General features: G+C 35.6%; 1 protein-coding gene, 1 long non-coding RNA gene and 1 other non-coding gene across 4 annotated transcripts; 1 reads left to right on the top strand and 2 right to left on the bottom strand.

Annotated features, from left to right (window-relative positions):
- Window positions 1-67: 67 nt before the first annotated feature.
- LOC120080621 lies at window positions 68-170 on the bottom strand. The gene has a single exon (XR_005482575.1). It is a non-coding gene; the product is annotated as a small nucleolar RNA R71 (small nucleolar RNA).
- A 12,927-nt stretch (window positions 171-13,097) lies between these two features.
- LOC120079467 lies at window positions 13,098-14,383 on the bottom strand. The gene is made up of 2 exons (XR_005482242.1): window positions 14,041-14,383; window positions 13,098-13,771 (listed from the first exon to the last, which is right to left on the bottom strand). It is a non-coding gene; the product is annotated as an uncharacterized LOC120079467 (long non-coding RNA).
- Window positions 14,384-19,733: 5,350 nt separating this feature from the next.
- LOC120079465 (protein ASYMMETRIC LEAVES 2) lies at window positions 19,734-21,225 on the top strand. Of its 2 annotated transcripts, XM_039033662.1 has the most exons (3): window positions 19,734-19,871; window positions 20,389-21,102; window positions 21,164-21,225. In XM_039033662.1, the coding sequence occupies exon 2, from the start codon at window positions 20,404-20,406 to the stop codon at window positions 21,058-21,060; it is 657 nt and encodes a 218-aa protein (XP_038889590.1). In that variant the 5' UTR covers window positions 19,734-19,871; window positions 20,389-20,403; the 3' UTR covers window positions 21,061-21,102; window positions 21,164-21,225. The 2 variants fall into 2 exon arrangements, with proteins under 2 accessions (XP_038889590.1, XP_038889589.1); XM_039033661.1 differs by lacking the exon at window positions 19,734-19,871 and having other exon boundaries at window positions 20,325-21,102; window positions 21,165-21,219.
- The last annotated feature ends 977 nt before the right edge of the window (window positions 21,226-22,202 follow it).

Here is a 22,202-nt window from a genome sequence, read left to right on the forward strand (position 1 = left end):
ACCACCTGGGAGAAGTTGGTGGAAAAATTTATGCAAAAATACTTCCCACCTACCACCAACGCGAGGAGGCATCAAGAGATTATGAACTTTGAACAAGAAGATACTGAGACCTTAAGTGCCACATGGGAGCATTCTAAGGGCTTAGTAAAAAATTGCCCAAACCATGGACTACCACTGACTATCCAAATGGAGACATTTTATGGAGTACTGAATAGAGCATCACAGATGGCAGCAGACACAGCAGCAGCTGGTGGACTTATGGACAAATCCTATACTGAGGCTAAAGAGATACTAGATTGCATTGCTAAACACAATATGGAATGGGTGGATGATACATATGATGGAAGAAATGACAACAGAAGGAAATCTCAGAATGTTAATTCTGTTGATGCCAACGCAATAGCCACACTTTTTGCTCAAGTGGCTACGATGACCATCATTTTGCAGAACATAACGTTGGGAAACGCATCAAATCAGTAGAAGGTGAATCAGGTAGAGGCGTTTGGGCAGCCCACGGTCAGCTGTATGGGCTGCGGAGATCCTCACTCCTATGCTGAATGTCCACAAAACCCTCAGTCAGAATGCTTCATAAAAAACAACCCATTCTTTAATACATATAACCTTGGATGGAGAAACCATCCGAATTTTTCTTGGATAGGAGGAAATCAGCAGGCGCACCACCCAGGGGCGAACCATCAGCAAAGGAAAGGACCGTCGCTTGCATTTCAATAAACGCATCAGCAACATCAACACCCCTTCAATAAAGGAGGACAGGCATCAAGCTCAGGATCTTCACTTGAGAACCTATTGAAGGAGTACATAGCCCAGAACGACGCGTTGCTGAAAAACCAAGCGTCATCGATCAGAAACCTGGAGATCCAGGTAGGGCAGATAGGAAGCGAGTTGAAAAACAGGCAACCTGGAGTTCTACCTAGCAATACCGAAACACCTGGGAACAATAATGGGAAGGAGCAATGTCACGCGGTGACATTGCGAAGTGGAAGAGCTCTTGAAGAAAGAAGAATGAATCCAAGAAACAACAGTCCTTTGAAAGAACGCATTACCTGTCTCTTATACACATCTAGATGTGTATAAGAGACAGAACCCTTGCAGAAAGAAGAATGAATCCAAGAAACAACAGTCCTTTGAAAGAACGCATTACATGTTCAATGGATCAGGAAGAAAGAACGCCCGAGACTACAAGCCATTCAGAAACCAATACGTCTAGCGCGGGAAAGCCTGAGGTGCCGCTGAATGCACCATTCCCTAGGCATCTGATGAAGAAGAATGATGAACATCAATTCAAGCGCTTTCTTGAGCTCCTAAAGCAGCTGCACATCAACATTCCACTTATAGAGCCTTTGGAGCAGATGCCAACATATATAAAATTTCTGAAGGACATTTTGATGAAGAAGAGAAAATTCAGTGAGAAGGAAGTGATAGCACTAACGCAGGAATGTAACGCGTTAGTAAGCAACAATCTACCAAAGAAGCAGAAGGACCCTGGGAGCTTCACATTTCCTTGTTCAATAGGAGGATTGGATGTGGGTCATGCGTTGTGCAATCTAGGAGCCAGCATTAATCTCTTGCCACTTTCAATTTTTAAGAAATTGGGGATTGGCGAAGCACAACCTACTTCTGTCACCCTTCAGCTCGCTGACAGAACAATTAAGTACCTAGAAGGGATGATTGAAGACGTTTTAGTGAAGGTTGACAATCTCATATTACCAGTAGACTTTATTATCTTGGACTATGAAGCAGATAGGGAGGTGCCAATTATCCTTGGACGCCCCTTCTTAGCTACCGGGAAAGTTTTAATTGACGTGCATAAAGGTGAATTGACTATGCGCGTGGACAATGAAGAGGTGAAGTTTAATGTGCTCAATGCATTAAAGTTCCCAGACAGTGAAGAATGTCAAATAAACAGCATTGAGTTGCCTGAAGAAGAGACTCATGCATGTGATGTCCTCGTGTTGGAGGAGAGCTTGAAGGAATCAGAGCCGCCAAGTCTGAGCGAGCGGCGGAAAAAACCAACGCGTCCATCACTTGAAGAACCAACAGAACTCGAGTTGAAACAGTTACCTGGACACTTAAAATATGCATTCCTTGGAACCAATAACACTTTACCTGTGATCATTTCTGCAAATCTTACAGAGCCTAATGAGAAATCTCTCTTGCAGATGCTGAAAAAGTACAAGCATGCAATAGGCTGGATGCTTACGAATATCCGTGGGATAAGTCTATCTTATGCTTGACAGACTTGCAGGTAAAGAATTTTCTTGATTTCTTGATGGTTATTCTGGTTACAACCAGATTCTGATAGATCCGGAAGATCAGGAGAAGACTACATTTACTTGTCCCTTTGGAACATTTGCATTTAGACGCATGCCCTTTGGGTTGTGTAATGCACCAAGGACATTTCAACGATGTATGATGGCCATCTTCTCTGACTTCCTAGAAAAGACCGTTGAAGTCTTCATGGACGATTTTTCAGTCTTTGGAGACTCATTCCAGTCATGTCTAGATAATTTGGAGGCCGTCCTAGCTCGATACAAGGAGACAAACTTGGTGTTTAATTAGGAGAAATGTCACTTCATGGTAATTGAAGGAATTGTCTTAGGTTACAAAGTATCTAAGGCTGGCTTGGAAGTAGATAAAGCCAAAATAGATGTCATTGCAAAACTTCCACCACTAGCAAATGTTAAAACTTTACGAAGTTTTCTAGGGCATGCTGGCTTCTATAGACGGTTCGTTAGAGGATTCTCTCAGATTGCGCAACCTCTGAGCACATTACTAGAGGCGAACCGGCCTATGACTTTAATGAAGATTGCACTGACGCATTTGAAACTTTAAAGTATGCATTGACGACAGCCCCAGTACTGATAGCACCAGACTGGACGCAGCGCTTTATTCTTATGTTTGACGTGAGTGAAGTAGCAGTAGGAATAATGTTAGGGCAGAAGAAGGGTAACTTGATACATCCCATCTCCTACGCGTCCAAAACATTAAGTGACTCTCAGGAACACTATACCACTACTGAAAAGGAAATGTTGGTTATAGTGTTTGGTATTGAAAAGTTTCGATCTTACTTAGTTGGTGTGTCAGCCACCATATACACCGATCACTCAGCCATAAAATTCCTGTTGAGCAAAAAGGACGCAAAACCAAGGTAGATAAGGTGGGTGCTGCTGCTACAGGAGTTTGATATCGATATCCACGACAGAAAGGGAACCGAAAATCAGGTGGCTGACCACTTGTCCAGGCTAGAGAATCAAGAAATGCAAGCCCAAGAAAGTGAAATCAAGGACGCTGTTTCTGATGAAAGCATGTTTAGAGTTGAAGGCAGAGAACCTTGGTATGCGGACATAGTCAACTATTTAACCACCAAGCAATTCCCTAGGAACTTCAAATCTCAGCAGAAGAAACAGTTAATTCATGACAACAAGTTTTATTTTTGGGATGAATCGTTTCTATATAAACAAGGCCCTGACTCCATATTATGTCGATGCGTTCCGGGGGAGGAAATACAACGCATCTTAGCCGAGTGTCATGACTCTCCCTACGGAGGGAATTTCGGTGGGCAAAGAACCGCAGCGAAGGTCCTTCAAAGCGGATATTTTAGCCCACCCTCTTTAAAGACGCAAGGGAGTTTGTTCGAAAATGTGACCCCTGTCAACGCACCGAGAATATTTCTTCAAGGTACGCAATTCCCTTGAACAATATTCTCGAAGTTGAGTTGTTTGATGTTTGGGGCATAGATTTTATGGGACCTTTTCCCCTATCTTGTGGCCAATAGTACATCTCGCTTGCAATAGTTTATGTATCTAAGTGGGTAGAAGCAGTGGCCTGTGCCAGGAATGATACGTCTACTGTATCTAAGTTTCTTACCAGGAATATCTTTACACACTATGGAACGTCGAAAGCCCTGATAAGCGACGAAGGTATGCACTTTATTAATCGCATCATTTCCAAATTAATTACGAAATATAATGTTAGGCACAAGATTGCCACTACCTACCACCCACAAACAAACGGTCAAACGAAAGTATCAAATCGAGAAATCAAGTCCATCTTGGAGAAAGTCGTCAATGCAATGCGGAAGGATTGGGCACAGAGGCTGGATGAGGCGCTCTGGGCCTACAGGACTGCTTACAAAACTCCTATAGGTATGTCTCCATACTCTTTTGTATTTGGAAAAGCCTGTCATTTACCTGTAGAGTTGGAGCACAAGGCGTTTTGGGCAGTTAAGAAGTTGAACATGAACTTGTAGGCCGCGGGCGTTCAACGCAAACTTCAGCTTAACGAGCTCAAGGAGTGGTGATTGAACTCTACGAAAACAACAAGCTGTACAAGGAAAAGATAAAGCGTTGGCATGATCAACGCATCAGTAAGAAAGAACTTGTTGTCGGTCAAAAAGTTTTATTATTCAATTCACGTTTGCGTTTGTTTCTAGGAAAGCTAAAATCCAGGTGGTCAGGACCTTTTATCATTAAAGCAATCTTCCCATATGGAGCTGTAGAAATAACATGAGAAGATGGCACCAACACATTCAAGGTAAACGGCCAAAGAGTAAAGCCTTACTTTAAAGATGGACTGGAACGCCAGAAGTCATCTCTCGCACTACGCGAAGCCAGTTGAGGCCTGCGTCGAAGTGTTCCTGCGTTTGCAACGCCATATATTCCAGGGACGCTTCGCCCACCCTTGTCTTTTTTTTTTTGCATTTTGTATTTTATGATGCGTTTGAATTTGGATATTTTTAGATTGATTGTCTTTGTTTTAACTTTTACAAAAGTTGGAAACTTGTTTGTTTTTTTTAAAAAAGTTGTGTATGATCGAATTTGGAACAACGAACGCGTTAGATGCAAGTCTAACGCATGGCCCAGTTGAAGGGACGCGTCTCGAGAACACAAAAACACTCGAGTATTTAGATAACCTAGACGACACTTTAACTTCACATTTGTTACAGACGTCAGGCGCCGTCTGACGCCAACCATTACCATCTCTCTTCCTATAAAAAGGCCCAACGATTCAAGTTCTTCTTCTTCATCTTCTTCATTTCGCTCTCGAACCATCTGAAACAAAAAGAAAAAAAAAGGAAAACCGAACCCTCCGTCTCCCTCGCTTGCATTGCTTGAGATTCTCTAACCACCATGTCGTCTGCTTCAGATAGCCAAAATTAGAGCGTTAGCTTTGGGAACGACTCTCCGATAAGCTCTTACTCCTCTGCCTCTGTGTCGATTTCACCCCCCTCAAGCCCTAGGAAAACCACCAAAGCCCTCGCCCAAACCAAACCCACACACGGTGGAGCTGCCTCTTCCCAACGGCTGTCCGCTTCGAAACCTTCCTCAGCCCCCACGAAACTCCCGTCCAAAGCCTCCAAAACCACCGTTACCCCTCCGGCCAAAAACCCTTAACCTAAACTTAAAACTCCTCAACCAAAACCCAGAATTGCCCCCAAGCATAAGGCCAAGACACCTGCAAAACCAAGGACGCGTCCGTCATCTACGATCTAAACCCTACACCAAGCCTGCCCTACCACAAATTATCCCTAACATCATTATGGTGGGTGAAACTCACAATCCACTCCCGGCCTATGCCCACAACGCACCGTCACCAGTAGTGCTTCTACCACCTCTACTTTCTATCGAAACCTTGGCCACCATCTATCCCGTGGAATTGGACGCGTCGAGCCAACCACCTAATTTGCCCATCCTCATATCATCCCCTAGGACGCCTCACACCCTAGTGGGCACCCCTCCATTCACTCTACCCATACCACCCTCTGACAGTCCTATGTCAGAGCGCAATCTTGAAGAGTTGGCAGAGCTGGCTTGACTCGACGAACAAAAGGTCTTTGGTGTAATCTTGGCATCCCTCAATCAAAGCCAAGAGGAAGAACAGATGATGTGTTTAGACCCACCGAACGCATCACTTGAGTTAGACGAAGCGGAGCGGTATGCGATGATGCTTGAAGAGGAACTAGAAGAAGAAGGAGAAAGGGAAGAAGAAAATAGAGAAGGGAGAATTGGCCCTAACGCGTCTCAACCACGCTCATCCGACGCGAATGAAGAGCCTTTAAAATAAAAAAGAGTAACGAGAAAAAGAAGATTGATATTGGAGGAAGAAGAAGATGAGCAGTCTGCATCTGGACCTGAGGGTGCAACGCATGAAAACGGCTTAAGGCACGATGCATTAAAGCAAGAATTGGAAAATTAACAGCCCGCAAGGCAAGGGCGAAGGAAGACTGATCTCCAAAGGGAATTGGAGAATGAACTGAGAGAATTGGCAAGGGAAACAAAAGAGTATGCGGCGGGAAAACGCAAGATAACCGACGCGTTACCTAAGAAGACTTCGGGAAGAAAGCGTTAGTTTAATGACATACTCGTAGAGAAGGGTTTCTTCCTCGAACGCCACCCACTGCCGATTTACATAACTGAGACAATAAACGCGTTGGGATGGGATCAATTCTGCATTGGGCACACCCGTATCTGGACTAACCTTGTCCGCATGTTCTACAATAGTGAGTTCGATATGGAGAAAAACACAGCTTTTGTTGATAGGGTGTTAGTGCGCTTCTCAGCTGACAGAATAAACGAAGTTTTCAACATTGACAGTAACCCAGACGCGGAAGGAAATCGCATCTTGGAGCAGCCTACGTCAAGTTAATTAGAAGATGCATTAAGGACAGTAGCCAAGCCTAAAAGCAAACGGCAAACATCGAGAAATGGAGCAAAAATGTTGGCTTCCAGGAATTTAACTCTATATGCGAATCTGTGGTATTACTTGATCAAACGGAGCATCATGCCTACAATGCATGATGAGACATTATCAAAGGAATGCGTCCTGGCTACTTATTGCGTTATGTAGTGCATCCCTCTGGACATTGGAAGAATTATAAGGGATCAGATTAAAGCCATCAAGACTAAGCCACAAAGGCAACTCTACTTTCCATGGCTGATCTGTGCATTGTGCGAACGCGGGGGCAACCCTCTGGGGGATGATCATGAAGATGTCGATGGCTTGATAGACATAAAGTTAGTAAGGCGTCTACTTCGTGGTTCACCACATCAACCTGCCTTACCTGCCAAAGAAGTGGCACCCAAGCCTGGATCATCAAAACGCACCCCTAAAAGAAGACGCGTCCTAATTGTTGAACATAGCAATGAAGCTTCAGAGCATGAAGAACATGAAGCTGAGCCTGAATTCTCGGCTGAAGAAGCGCAACTAGCCCTTGATTTTACTTCCCATGACTCACCATTGGCCCCGCCAGAAGGGAGTCCTAATCAAACGTACCAAGAACCAACTCTTATGGATCAGGACATCCCTTATTCTCTTCCTTTGCCCCAACCAAGTCCAATTCCCAACTTCGTGCCTCCTCCAATAATTTTTGAGCCAACTGGGCTAGGGTCAAGCAACGAAGCAAATTTTAAAGACCCAGTTGGAAGAAATGAACCAACAACATTTATCAGTGATTAGCTCAGACCGTTGGCCGCGTCTATCGAAGGTCTCCAACAGCAGAATCAGGTACTAAGAGATTATTTAAGGGAACAAACAAGACGGATGCAAGACCAATTTGTTTACACAATGCAATACATCAATAAGATCTTGGTTGGAATGTTTGCTTTGCCTCCACTACCTGCTCATCTTAGAAACCCCTTACGCTTCATGGATGAAAACCTTGAGGAAGAATGCCGAGACGAAGCGCTACACAATAGAGTTTTGGGGTGTTGGGTTATTTTTTTCTGTATTTTGATTTAATTGTTCTTTTGCATCTACTTGACTTTTTTGTTTAATTCATGTGAAATTATGAAGATGAATGAGAAATTTCTTATCATTTTGCTCCGTGCGTTTGAACTTAGCATGCTTGATTTTTGTTCTTTGGATATTTCTAAGTCTTGTTCTTGGCCTAACCTCAATGGTATCAACTATATGAAATCTATAAGCATAGAGTAGGCATTAGGAAAATCAACAAGGCTTGAACTTCTCTAAAAAGATTAAGTTTACCTTTTAACGCGTGCAAGCTTTAAGTCTTAAACTCCTTTCAGATTCTCAAAGCCTTTTGAAATTTTGTTTCTCTTTTAGCAATGAGGATTTAGCTCGTTTCCAAATTTGGGATGAGTATAGCTCATCTCCAAATTTGGGGATGAGGAAAATCCGAGTTAAGACGCATCAAACGAATACATCATAAAGAAAAGGGAACAAATAAGAAGAATGTTAAACGCAACTCCTCTGTCATTACTTAAAAAAAAAAAACCTTAAATGGCATGAGTTTAGTTGGAATAGGCACTTAGCTGTAGTTGGATGCTCGCATGACACCCGTGGGGGAAATCCAAAACGAAGTTAAGTCTCCTAGACCAATGCGTCCCATATAACTCCTCTATCTAGTATGAAAAAGATTATATCTTGAAATGCACTGATATTAGATATGAGTTTAGTTGTGAAGGGTTCTCACACGTAGTTGGATGCTCGCATCACACCCGTGGGGGCAAGCCAAAACGAAAGTGGGATACCTGGAACAACGCATGGGTAAGTAAGTTCATAATCTTTTTCTTTTTATCCAGCATTTATTTTACAAAGAACATCTAACGCATTGCTAGTTTAGAAAAAAATGGGAATGTTTTGAGAAATGAAAGGATTTGTGATAAAAGGCCTGCTGCACCTGAAATTAAACATTAGTCCCTTTAAGAAAAGAGTCAATCTGAGTTATATTTTCGAAATTCTTATCTTAAGCTTATAACTGAATATGATGAGAGGCGAACTCTGTACACTTAAGAAAAAGGAGATAAAAAAGAATTATTTTGGAATGCTTGAGGACAAGCATTGTTCAAATTTGGGGGTGGTGATAACTTGTAGAAATACAAGTTATTCTTGCTCTTAAGTTGGAACAACTAAGGTTTTTAATGATAAACTCTCCTCATTTTTAGTAGAAATGCATGGATTTATTCAAACATCAGCAAACTCATGCAAAAGAAGTTTTATTACTAAATATCGCGGCACTAACGCACTGTATTGTAGGATTTCAACGCAAGGATTAACATTAACGCATTAGACAAGTGTCGCAAGAAATGCTCTAACGCATGGGCCATGCGTTGGAGGGAGTTCAATGTAGAGAAGATTCATTGCTCCAGGCTGATTGTGTCACATCAACACTTGCAAATATGGGCACCTGTAGCACGCGGCGTCTGAAAAGCTTCCAAGTAGCAGGCGGTGTTTGAAAAGGCTTTCGAGAGTTAGGTGGCTAACCAAGGCATGGACTTTAATGCTGACCAGAGCATGGACTTTAATGCTGCCCATTCACCAAGTGGACGTGACCAACGCCTATAAATAGATGAAGTCCCTCCAGAGTAAAACAGTTTGAAAATCATCAAGATCGTTACTCTCTGTAAATTATAGTTATAGTCTTAATTCTGTAGAAGTTGTGCCATGGAGTTGAGACGATCAAAAGGGTTGAGAACCACCACCACCATCGGTTAGGGAGCGGAGGACGCCACTCTTGAGAAAGACACTCCGTCCATTTCCTATACAAGTGATTGTACACAACGAGATTGAGCCAAAGAACTACAAGAGATTGTATTCTTTGGCTTGACTAGTTTCCTTCTTATTTATTGCTTCCATTCCATTCGATTGAATATTGCTTTTGTAAAGACTCCTTGTTTCTTTATAAAATTCATATATTTGATCCCTCATACTTGCTATTGTTTATTTCTTGTTTATGTTGAATGCATTAATACTTTATGCACAACTTCATTCTAACGCTCAAGCTAACTTGACAACTTGGTAAAAGCATTCTTAACTTAGATTGTTCGAAGGAATAACTAAGCCGCATCAAGTAGAACGCCTAGTACAGCTAGAGATAGACTTATTGGTGTTTCCTGCATTCTGTGTTAGATGCATGCATCCTAGAGATAGGCTTTGTATGTTATTCGCATTGAGAAATGTTGAATAAGGTCTAACGCATAAACAAACAAATAAGCAAATCATCCCATCTCATCCACATCACATCTTAGTTGTGTACATTCATCTTAGACCGACGTGTCCTCCTACCTCAAATTCCATTTTCGCATGACCCATCATTTACCACTCCACTCTTTTGTATCTTCTTGCACAGACACAACAAGTTAGTGTAAATAATACATCTCTCATATTCATTTTGGAAAACCCCTACAATAGATACAACGCAAGGTCTGCGTTTGGTTAACTGAATCCCTGAGATCGACCCTGGACTTATCAAGAACCTAAATTAGATTTATACTTGGGTCTAGTTTAGGAAAACTTGAACGTCATTATTAGGAGTTGTGTGCGTTCTGTGCATATAACTAACGCCCCAATGCGTTACAATTACTTAAACGCATCAAAGCATAAACACATCACTTATAATTAGAACTTATTTCTCCAATTTATTTTATACAGTACATTCCTAGAGCATCTCACGATAGCAACGAACAACCGACTCGACGGAGAAGGGCGGCTGGACGAGCTGCTGTGTAGGGCAGCGCGAACGTGGGCGCCGACTCGGATGCAGGTGGCTGGGGTGTTGGCGGCTTCACGACGACTGAGGGCTTGAGTGGTGACGCGACTTCACGATGGCTTGGGGCTCGATGGCGAGAGAAAGGGGAGGCTTAAGATGCAATATAAAACAAGAGATGGGAAGGGGGAGGGTTCACGTGTGAAAAGAAAAAGAAAGAGAGAGATTTAATTAAAAAAAAGTTATTTTATTTTATTTTATTATACTTTATTTTATGTTATCTTATTTTATTCTTTCCTTCAATACACACACACATATATATATATAACCCCTTCTTTCTCCTATCCAAATCCCAAATTCAAAATAGAACCAATTCTCGAAATTTAAATTCAATTTCGACATTAACTTAAAAATCATATTAATTCAACATAAATCCCAAATTTTTCTTTAAACAAAACTAAATTTCAAAATTAACAAAAATGTTCTCAATTATTACAAAAACATTATATCCAATTTACGAACACCCGAGATGTTACAGTAGATAAATTGTTCCTTTAAGGGTTGATTCCAAATTTTGAATAATGTGGCACCACACCCTCTCCTGACCCGAGAGGGGCACGATTGTAGTTGAACTATAACTAGTTGTTCATTAGAAGAATTAGTGGTATCTAAGTATTAGATGTAACTACAGGGGTAAAACGGTAGTTTTGACCTAGGTGTACTTACGAGCAACTTGTAAAGGGTTAACACACTATTGATTGGTTATATCCAATAGACACAAAAATATATCTATAGTGTAAAGAGTGTAGTTGTCAGTCTTTAGTAGAGTAACCGATAGTTTATGAAGGTCAATTAATTTAATTGAAGAGTTTAATTAATTAATTAAGTATCATTGAAGTTTCAATCTATAGGTCCATAAGGTCTCCTTGTTAGCTCAATAAAGGTTAATAAGAATCAAATTAATTTTGGATTAATTAATTATATGAATGTGATTCATATAAAAGCTACAGGTTAAAAATTAATATGAATATGATTTATATTAATATTATAGGTCATATTATATGTGATATAATATCCACTTATATATATATATATAGACACACACACATGTATATTATTAAAACATGGAAGGGGGGTAGGGGAAGGGGAAGAAGGGAGTTATTTTGATAACTCCCCTCAACCCCCTTTCTCTCCATTACGTGATGACACAGAGATATAAATATGTGAAAATAGTTTTCTTAGTTATGTGCTTCATCTTCTTCATCCTTCCCATTTAAGATCTCCCTGTGAAAAATTCTTCTCCCTTGTACCGAAATTAAGCATTAGAAGCCCACATACTCTCTGTTGATACACATAATTGAAAATAACAAGGAAGATTTGTGGTGGTGTCTTTTTGGTTGCCCTGTTCGTTGTGTTCGTGGTGCCAAGTTTAGGAAATCAAGAGAAACAGAGGATTGTTCGTGCTGTTGGAGAGGAAAACGCGAAGAAGTGAGACTTCAAGGGTAAATTTCCGTTTTCCCTTTCTTCTAGAGTAGCATGCTTCATTAATTTTTTGTTTATCCATATTTTCGTTCCTCTGAGTTTTATATTCTGTAAAACAAAATTGAAACACATGCATTCAATTGCTTCTGCTTCAGGGTATTCCAAACCCCTTCAGTGATAACATCCATAAGATGCATGTCAAACTTTTCATATACAACCAGGCTAATTAAACATCTTAATGTAATAGCATCCAGCATAGGAGAATATGTTTCCTCATAATTAATGTCTGGTCTTTGAGAAAATCCTTGTGCAACAAGTCGTGCTCTATATCTTGTAACCTCATTATTTTCATTTCTTTTACGTACAAATACCCATTTATATCCTACGAGTTTTACACCTTCAGGTGTATGGATTACAGGCCCAAAACCTCACGTTTTAAAAATGATTTTAATTCTGCTTGGATGACTTCTTTCCACTTGAGCTAATCCTTTCTATGACGATATTCTTCAACAGATCTAGGTTCAAAATCCTCATTTTCATGAGTGATATCATAGACAACACTATAAGCAAAAATGTTGTCTATAACTACATCAGTTCTAGTCCATCTTTCTTCAGTGGTGATATAATTTGTCGAGATCTCATTGTTATCTTAATATACTTGAGTGAGATCTCATTGTTATCTTAATATACTTGAGTCTCTTCAACATTTTTATCATTAGTCATGTTCAAGGTTTCTTTTTCAATGTTCCCATTTTCAATTGAATCATTTTGACTATTGATTACTTTTCTTTTTCGAGGATTTTTATCCTTTGAACCTGTTAGTCTACTATGCTTCTGGCATATCATTGACTCATAGTTATAACAACTTGTTGAGGTTGGATTTCTATTTTAGATGGAGCATTGACAGCTGGAATATATGACTTGGTCACTTTCTTAGTATTTGTAAATGCATCTTGCATTTGGTTTGCTATGATTTGTAAATGAATTATCTTTCAAACTTCCAATTCACATTAATCTGTACGAGGATCTAAATGAGATAATAATGCTGCATTTCAGATAATTTCATTTTCGAACTTCTTAATTCCTCTCCCAAATGTTGGAAAAGTTGTCTCACTAAAATGACAATTACCAAATCGTACAGTAAATACAATTTTGTGAGGGGTTCAAGATATCTAATAATTGATGAGGAATCAAATCCAACATATATTTCTAACCTTCTTTGAGGTCCCATTTTAATATGTTGTGGTAGGACAACTGGACTGCTCAATAAAAAAATCGCAAATGGAAAATATTTGGCTCCTGGTCATAAGCTAATTGTACTGGGGAGTACTTATGATAAGATATCAGTATGATGCATATAAGCAACGTTGCATGCAAAATAGCATGACCCCATAAAAAAAATATTGGAAGTTCTGCTCTCAAAAGTAATGGTCTACCATTATGAATGTTTGATAAATGATTAAGCTAAACCTTTTGTGTATGAACATGAGAAATAGGATATTCAACACTTATCCCTTTCTCCTTCAATGAAGCTTGATAGAGATCAACTAAGTGTTTGGTCGTACGACAGATACAAGAACAATGCCCCTTCATACCACATCAAAAGCATTGAATTTCAAGATTGTTAGAGCTCTTATTTTGTGGAGTTTTCCCTCTATGATCATCAGTATTTGTGGTTTTCTTGAAATCTGAATGATTATTACCATGTACCACGACCTCGACCTCAACCATGATTATTTGAAATTAAAGCATTCACTTTAGGGAATGGTGTTGCTGCAGTTGGCCGGGATTCATGATTTTTCATTAATAGCTCATTGTTTTGTTCTATAATGAGAAAACATGATATAAGTTTAGAATACTTTTTAAAACATCTTTCTCGATATTGCTGCTGTAGGAGTATATTCGAGACATAAAATATAAAAAATGTCTTCTCTAACATATCTTCATCCGTTATTTTTTCTCCACATAACAATAATTTTAAACTAATTTTAAATAATGCGGAATTATAATCATTTACTTATTTAAAATCTTGAAACCTTTGCATCCAATCATAGCGAGTTTTAGGAAGAATTACTGTTCTTTGATGATCGTACCTTTCTTTCAAACTTTGCCATAGGATATAGGGATCTTTACTGTAAGATATTCAATCTTTAATCCCTCATGAAAATGATGTCAAAGAAAAATCATGGTTTCTTGACTAGAAGTCTTATTTCCTTCTTTAGCCGTTTCTCCAAGATTCATGATATCCAAATGAATTTCAGCATCAAGCATCCATGATAAATAATTATTACCATTGATATCAAGAGCTAGAAACTCCAATTTGATCAGACTTGTCATGGTAAAACTATAACAAAGAAATATACTTATATAAAAAATTAAATAAACATATCAATCATGCATTGTAAACAATGTATGTAATTATTAGAACATGTTTTATTATGTTTTAAAAGTATATATTCAAAATAAATAACCTACTCAATATATATATTATATTATATATATATTATACATATATATATATATGTATTCGTAAACATGATCTGTACATATAAAAATAATAATAACAAACGACATAATACAAAATGATTCAAAACATACATGTCAATGAACTATTAAAGTTATAAACATATCATAATACATAGCAATATACCAATCTTTTATTTAAAGTATCAAGTAATGAAAATTCAAATATGCACATTTTATCCACATATTGATGATGGTTCTAATAAATAAATTGCAATATATGCTCATAAAAAAAACGATTGACAACATGTTTAGATAAAAGTGGTATAACTATTTAGATCAATACTATGAATGACACAAACAACAAGTTTAGGTAAAATAAGAAAAAGATATTATAGAAAATGAACAACATAACATATTACTCACATACATGAGCAAAAATATAAATTATAAAGAAAGATAAATCCAACCCTGGAATTATATAGTTTTTAAGTATATTATATCAATAAGAAGAACATGTCAATATGCATAAAAGAATATGTTGTCAACGTTTAAACTATACACAGTGTATATATGAGGTATTGGATGCACATACACTGTATATATGAAACATTCATAAGTCAAAACACAGAAACAAAAGCAAAAATGAAATTAACCCACCTTTTGCAAGGGAAAGTGGTAGAGTCGTGCTGATAATGTATTGTGAAAATAAAAACAATGCAAAAACAAAACAAGAACAAAAGAGACGAGAGATTAGAGAGAATACATATTGAACTCAATTGTAGTGTGTCAAACAAAGGCACCATGCACCACTATTTATAGAACATGGAATGTTCTATGTTATTGCATAAAATTCAATAAAGGGTGCATGTTATAATATGAAATTCAATAGAAGGTTTATGATATTTGATAACCTATGCAGGTTATGGATATCTACATCAAATAGTATATTATAATATATATTACGTTTATAATAAAAGTTAGTTAATTATAATTCATTTAACGATTTTTAATTTATTAACCTAAATTAACTCTAAAAATGAAAAGAGAATATTTAGTGAAAATTGAGGTTAAAAAGTTTAAATCTTGAAACATAGGACCAAATCGTAAAATTGCAACATTAACTGGGAAGTAAATTGAAACCAAACTCAAAATTTAAAGACTAAATATGTTACATTTTAAAACCAAGAACTAAATAGAAATTAGACTTAAAACTTATTGACCAAAAAAGTATTATCTTCTTTTAAAAATAAATTTAATCTTTCTTGTCTTTTAAAGAGACGAGGATATCTTTAAAAAAATGAAAAATAAATAAGACAACAATATGTCAATATTAAGTTTCAAAACAACCGTATATTTCTAACAACTTTTTTTTTAAAAAAAAATACACAATCTTAACAAAAAAAAATTTAAAAAAAATCTCAAAACTAAAGCGTTACTTCTACAAGAGTATGGAGACAAAAAAAAAGTGTTTTGTTTTGTGTTTTTTTAAACTAAAAATAAAAAGAAATTTACAAAAACAAACCTTGAAAAGGGAGTTTGGTTAATGAAGAAAGGTAGGTGTGAATGTAAAGAAAGAAGTAAAAAAGAAAAAGAAGAAAAAAGGAAAAAAGGAAAATAGTATGTAATGAAAATTGGGAANTGTGGCAGAGAATAGGAGGATGGGTCATTTCACAACACGACATTACATAACACTCTTCAATTCCTCACTCTGACACACTAAATTAAACACACTCACTCTCCATTTTAATTTTATGCCCCCCTTTCTTCTTCTTTCTCCATTTCTAATTTCATTACATAAATTTCCTGTCCATTTCTCTGACCTAATTCTTCTATCAATATAGTTTTATCACGTAAATTTATATTATCAATTTCGAAATTTGATATTCAATTTTCTCACCACATATTCTATGAAAAAATAAACTCTTTCACCTTTCAATCAATACAAACAATGACATACTTCCTTTTATCTAAATGAATTATAAGAACTAAAATATTATTTTAAATCCTCCAAAGGAAAGTATTATTTTCAATCCAATGTCTTTGTATATATATATATATATTCTTTTTCTCACTTTCTAAATTAGGTTTGGATTATATTTGAGACCTTACTATTTACATTACACGTCTATATTTATTTATTTTTCCTTTACTTTTTAATTACTTGTAATCTAGATCCAAGGTCTTACACAGAAAACAATTATAGTCATTACTATTATTTTTTTATTTAATTATTTAGCAAAATTGTAAATCCATCTTTACACCTAATTAACCTACCACACCGAGGTTTGAACATATTCTATAAATATTTATTCATCATGTAAATAAGTGTAACTAGACGTGTATTTATGAAAGACACTAAAAAAATTTTCCTTTCTAATGTAACAAATTAAAGATAAATTGGAATCATCGCTTTGTTATCTACTTTCTACCAATATTTTTAAAAACTAAGTCAATTTCTTGAAAACTAAAAAACATAGGTCCCGTTCGATTATCATTTGGTATTTAATTTTTTTTTTAAAAAAATAAACCTATATACGTTACTTCTACCTCCAAATTTCTTCCTTAGTTACCTACTTTTTACAAATAATTCAAAAAACAAGTCAAAATTTGGAAATTAAAAAAAAAGTAGCTTTTAATAACTCGTTTTTGTTTTTGAATTTTGATTAAGGATTCAACCATTGTACTTAGAAAAAAATGTAAATCATTGTAAGAAATGAGAAAGAAATAAACTTAATTTTCAAAAAGTAAAAACAAAAAATGAAATGGTTACTAAATATAGCCTTAACTTTTAAGAGCTTGTTTTTATTTTTAAAAATTAGGTAAGAAATCAACTCTTTTTACCTTAAAAAAAAAGATGAAATTCATTATAAGAAATCGAGAGAAAAGAAGGTAAATTTGACACAAAATCAAAGGTTCATCAACAATTTCAACAATGCAGGATTTAAATAGACAAAAAATAAATAAATAAAAAAAAGTATAGAAACTAAATATAAAATTGAAGTAAAATAATATTGGAAAATAGTGTAAATATATAAAGAAGAAGAAAAGGAAAAAGAAAAGTAATAATAAATGCATTGAAGAGGTGAATAATGGCAATGGGTGGTCACCATCTTTATATGCGGGGGTGTTGTAAGAGTAAGCGAAATCATTTCTCGGCGAAGAAGTAGAGGAAACCCTAAACCCACACATATACCAATTTCTTCCCTTTATCTATTAATTGCCTTAAAAGCATGACTTTTACCAACCCTATAAACTCCATTTCCAATTCCTAAATAATATTTTTAAAAATTAAATAAATAATAAAATTCAATTTTATTTGACCACTTGCTTTAATCGAACCCCCAACTTGGACTTCAATAATAATAATAATAATAATGCACTTTTGGATCAGATGCAAAACAAAATTAAATGTTTTACTGAGAAAGAGAGAAATCAAAGTCACTTATGGGAAAGGTTACATTTCCAAAGCTTTGGATTCAAGAGGGAGGGGCTACCCTAGTCTATGTTGAAAGTATGTATATGTATAAAAAGATATATACATGTGTTACCATGGCCCAAACAAAGGGTCATGATTTCTATTAGGGTGAATTAGCTCTAAAAATTTGTTCGACTCAGGATGGTGAGTCGAGAAGCTTTGTTCTATTATCACCTTCTCTCTTTTTATCTTTTTATGTACACACAATTTACTATGGTATTAGTGTATCCAGCTTCTTTAACTTTTGGTAGTAATACCAACATTTAAGATCAAAGAGAGAATATTTTATCATAGTTGAAAAATAAAAATCATTGCAAGTAGTTATCTCTTCCCTAGTTAATAATAATAATAATATCTTACTTAATAATAGCTCAATTGACAAACAATAAAACTTTAATCCTGAAGTTAAAGTTGAAATTGTCTGACTATGTTTGAAGTTGTCTCTTTTATGAGAAATTTTAAATTGATTTAATATATACGAAATTGAATAAGCATTAAATAAAAAAAAGGAAAAACAGGAAAAAGAAAAAAGAAAAAGAACTCATCTATCTTGACTATAATTAATTGATGAACTTCATCGTTAATGAAGTAAATTCTAATTAATCGGTATGAACTTTATCTAAGAAGTCAAACCCCTTAATTTTCACTCTATCATCCCGTCAATACAAAGCTATCATATTTTTCTATTTTATATATAGATACACTAAAATTGAGCTTACTACCAAAAAAAAAAAAAAAAGAAAAAAAAATCTTAAAAGTGTTCAAAGTCCGAGATTTAGAGTGGACACAGGTGTCCCCGGACATAGGGGAGGGAAAACTCCAACTCCCTCTTCTAAAAAAAATAATCATAATAAGAAAATTTAAATCATATTTTGATTATTGAACTTTAATATTATTTTATTTTGATCTCTAAATTTTCAAAAACGTCCATTTTAATCCTTAAAATTTTAAAAAATATTTATTTTAATCCTTACTATTAATATTATATTAACTCTGTAAGGATGAAATTTCATTTAATATGGATTGAGCAAGATGAAGGCGAAGTAAAATACCACTAACCAACGTGCCAAAGGACAAAAATCTTGAATACAAAATAACTTTTGATCTCTTATAAAAAATCACTTTCCCACTTAATTCAGAATTGAAACCTTGGATAACTTAGACATCCAAAAAATACAAGTCATCTCACCATTCTGTTTAAGACTTAACATAATTTTAATAGCAAAGACTAAAGTAAAGACTTTTTAAAAATTTATGAATTAGAATGAATATTTTTTAAAGTTTAGGAACAAAAAATAGAATAAGATTCAGAATTGAATTTGCCAAAGCAAAGTAACATTTAAACCTAACACTAAATAATAATAACTGTCCTTAAACTCATGAAAACAAGATATTAAAAAAATGAATTTTCATGCATGCATGGATGTAATGCAATGTAAGTAATTTACACATAATTTTTTAAAAGGTGTATGGAAATCCCGAGACATTGACGAAGAAGAAGAAAAAAAAAAGGGAGAAAAGATTGAGAGATCTCACCCCAAGTTGAAGTCAAAGAATGATGGAGACAAGTCTCTTTAGTCATTCTTATTCTCTTTTGCCTTCTCTCCTTTTTAGGAAAAATCCTTTATTTATCCCTTCCTTCAACCCTTTTATCATCATTATTATTATTAATTTTTTATAAAAAATTTCTCTCTCTCTCTTAAAACCCTCTCCATTTACTGGAAAACTGGACTGTACTTAATATTTTCAACCAGATCTTCTTCTTCCTCTCTTCCATGTTTTCTTATTATACTATTCATCGATCACAGTGAACCAAAATACTTTTTTTTTTCTTCGTTTTTGCTTCTCTTTTCTTCTTCACGAGATCCAACTTCACATACCCACTTGTAAAAGTGTAAGATTTTCCTTTTCCCCTCTTTTTCCTCTTTGGTTTCTGCAATTTCCTCTCTTTTTTCTCTCTCTCTCTCCTCAGTCTATTCTAAGGTACAGTTTTTGTTTTTTAATCTTTTCCTTCTTTGTTTTCAAACCCATCTTTGGATTCAAGCAAATCTTCTACACCTACTGTGTTTCAATGGAAATAAAACTATGGATGAAGATTATTTTGTAAAGTTCTCTAGATATTCTTTGTATAAAAGGAAAATATTTCCCCAGATAATCAATCCCTTTTCGCCCAATTTCAATTGCTCTTAAATCCCTAGTGTTTTCCATATCCACCATTTATAGGCTAAAATCTTTCCCCTACAGAGAGTTATATAGAAATTTTCTTTCTACTGTTAACAGACAGACAAATAAACAAGATAGCAAATCAGTCAAGTGCATAACTTGACAGTTCTCTAATCCAGATTGTTTTTTTCTCCCTTTTCTAAACGATTGAGTCTATATAAGTTCATAATATGATAGTTGTCAAATTCATAGTAGTTTAATTTTCTCCCTTTGTAAAGGGATTTTCAGTCTATATGTTTGATTGGTTATGTTGAAGTCTAATAGAGTTTTCTTACAGAGGAGGAATTGGAAGATGGCATCGAGTTCCTCGAATTCGCCCTGTGCAGCTTGCAAATTTCTCCGGCGGAAATGCCAACTGGAATGTGTTTTTGCGCCGTATTTTCCGCCGGATCAGCCACAAAAATTCGCGAATGTTCATAAGGTATTCGGAGCCAGTAATGTAACAAAACTTCTCAATGAATTGCATCCTCACCAGAGAGAAGACGCTGTCAATTCGCTCGCCTATGAAGCCGATATGCGCCTTCGTGACCCCGTCTATGGCTGCGTTGGCGTAATTTCTCTGCTTCAACACCAACTCTGTAAACTCCAAATGGATCTCACCTGCGCCAAATCCGAACTATCTAAATATCAAAACCTAGGCATCGGAAACCACGCCGCTCTGATTTCGCCGCCTTCCGCAGTTTCCACCGTCGCTCATGGACAGCGGAACCACCAGCCGGCGTTCAATTTTGCTCGAGATCAACCGCATAGCCTCTATCACGATCAATTTTTCCCTCGAGATCAACAACAACAGCAGATGATGCTCCGACGGAGCTTCGACGGCGGAAGCAACTACGACGGACTTTTGTCCGTCAACGTCACCGCCAGTATTGGCAACCTCAGCCACCAGTTCCAGCAATCTCGTGCCGCCGCCGGAGACGATCGTCGCGGTACTCTCGATCATTCTTAGGGTTTCGTTTCGTTTCTTTTCTTTTTCTTTTCTTTTTTTTTTNACTCTCGATCATTCTTAGGGTTTCGTTTCGTTTCTTTTCTTTTTCTTTTCTTTTTTTTTTTTTCCTGAAAAATCATAAACTATTGCAGAGAAATCATATACAGCTAATTATCCTGCTAATTTATATATGTAACAATAAAATTAATTTAATCAAAATGTTATCTATTTTTGTTATGATTATTGTGGTCCTAATTCCTGTAGTCCCTAAATTTCAGTTTTTTACTTCTATTTATGTATTGAGTTATATTATAAACTTTTTGTTGTGTTTATTGAATAATTAAAATTTTAAAAACATTTAATAAGTCTTTGTTCTTTCAAATTTTAATTCTGTGTTTAATACAAATCCAATATCTTTAAAAAATTAATTAATCTAATGAAATTCTAAATTTTTAATTTGTAATTTTGAAAGTTCACCTTTATGGACCGAATTCATAATTGAACGTCTGTTTCTAAATTAGGCCCTTCAGATAATAATAATAATAATTATTATTATTTAACTGTACCGTTGAAATAATAATATAACTTGACTTCAATATTACATTTATTAATTAGGGCTAGAAATACATGTCACGATTTTGTAAAATAAACATGTTGATATATGGAATTAAAATTTTGTCTATTCATGTAATTTACATCATTTTTATAAGATATTATTTTATCATAAAATGATAGAGATAGATCTAGTTATCGAAGAATTTGATAGGTAACAAAATGATTTTTTTTAGTATAATAAGTGGAGTATAAAGATGTTAATTAGATTGAAAAATTATGATAAATGCATGGACTATATTTCTTTTAGTTTATTTTGGAAACAAAATTACCAAATAACCATTGGTTTAGATATTAAATTTAAGGTAGTTTTTTTTTTAATATAAAGAAAAATATAATTAATGAGTAATTTTGGGTCAGAAAAAAAGGTGTAAGTATTCATTATTATTCTTTTTGTTTGGTACAAAATATTAATGATATTACTGTTTTATCCATGTTTCTTTCTGTTGCCTCAAATGATGCTTCAATAAATGCCATTATATAGCCCTAGGTAAAGGAGGTTACTATTGGTACTTAATGTTTATTTTTATTTAGTACAATTAATTCCATTT

The sequence above is a fragment of the Benincasa hispida genome, chromosome 6 (genome assembly GCF_009727055.1).
Source record: "Benincasa hispida cultivar B227 chromosome 6, ASM972705v1, whole genome shotgun sequence".
Taxonomy (NCBI): domain Eukaryota; kingdom Viridiplantae; phylum Streptophyta; class Magnoliopsida; order Cucurbitales; family Cucurbitaceae; genus Benincasa; species Benincasa hispida.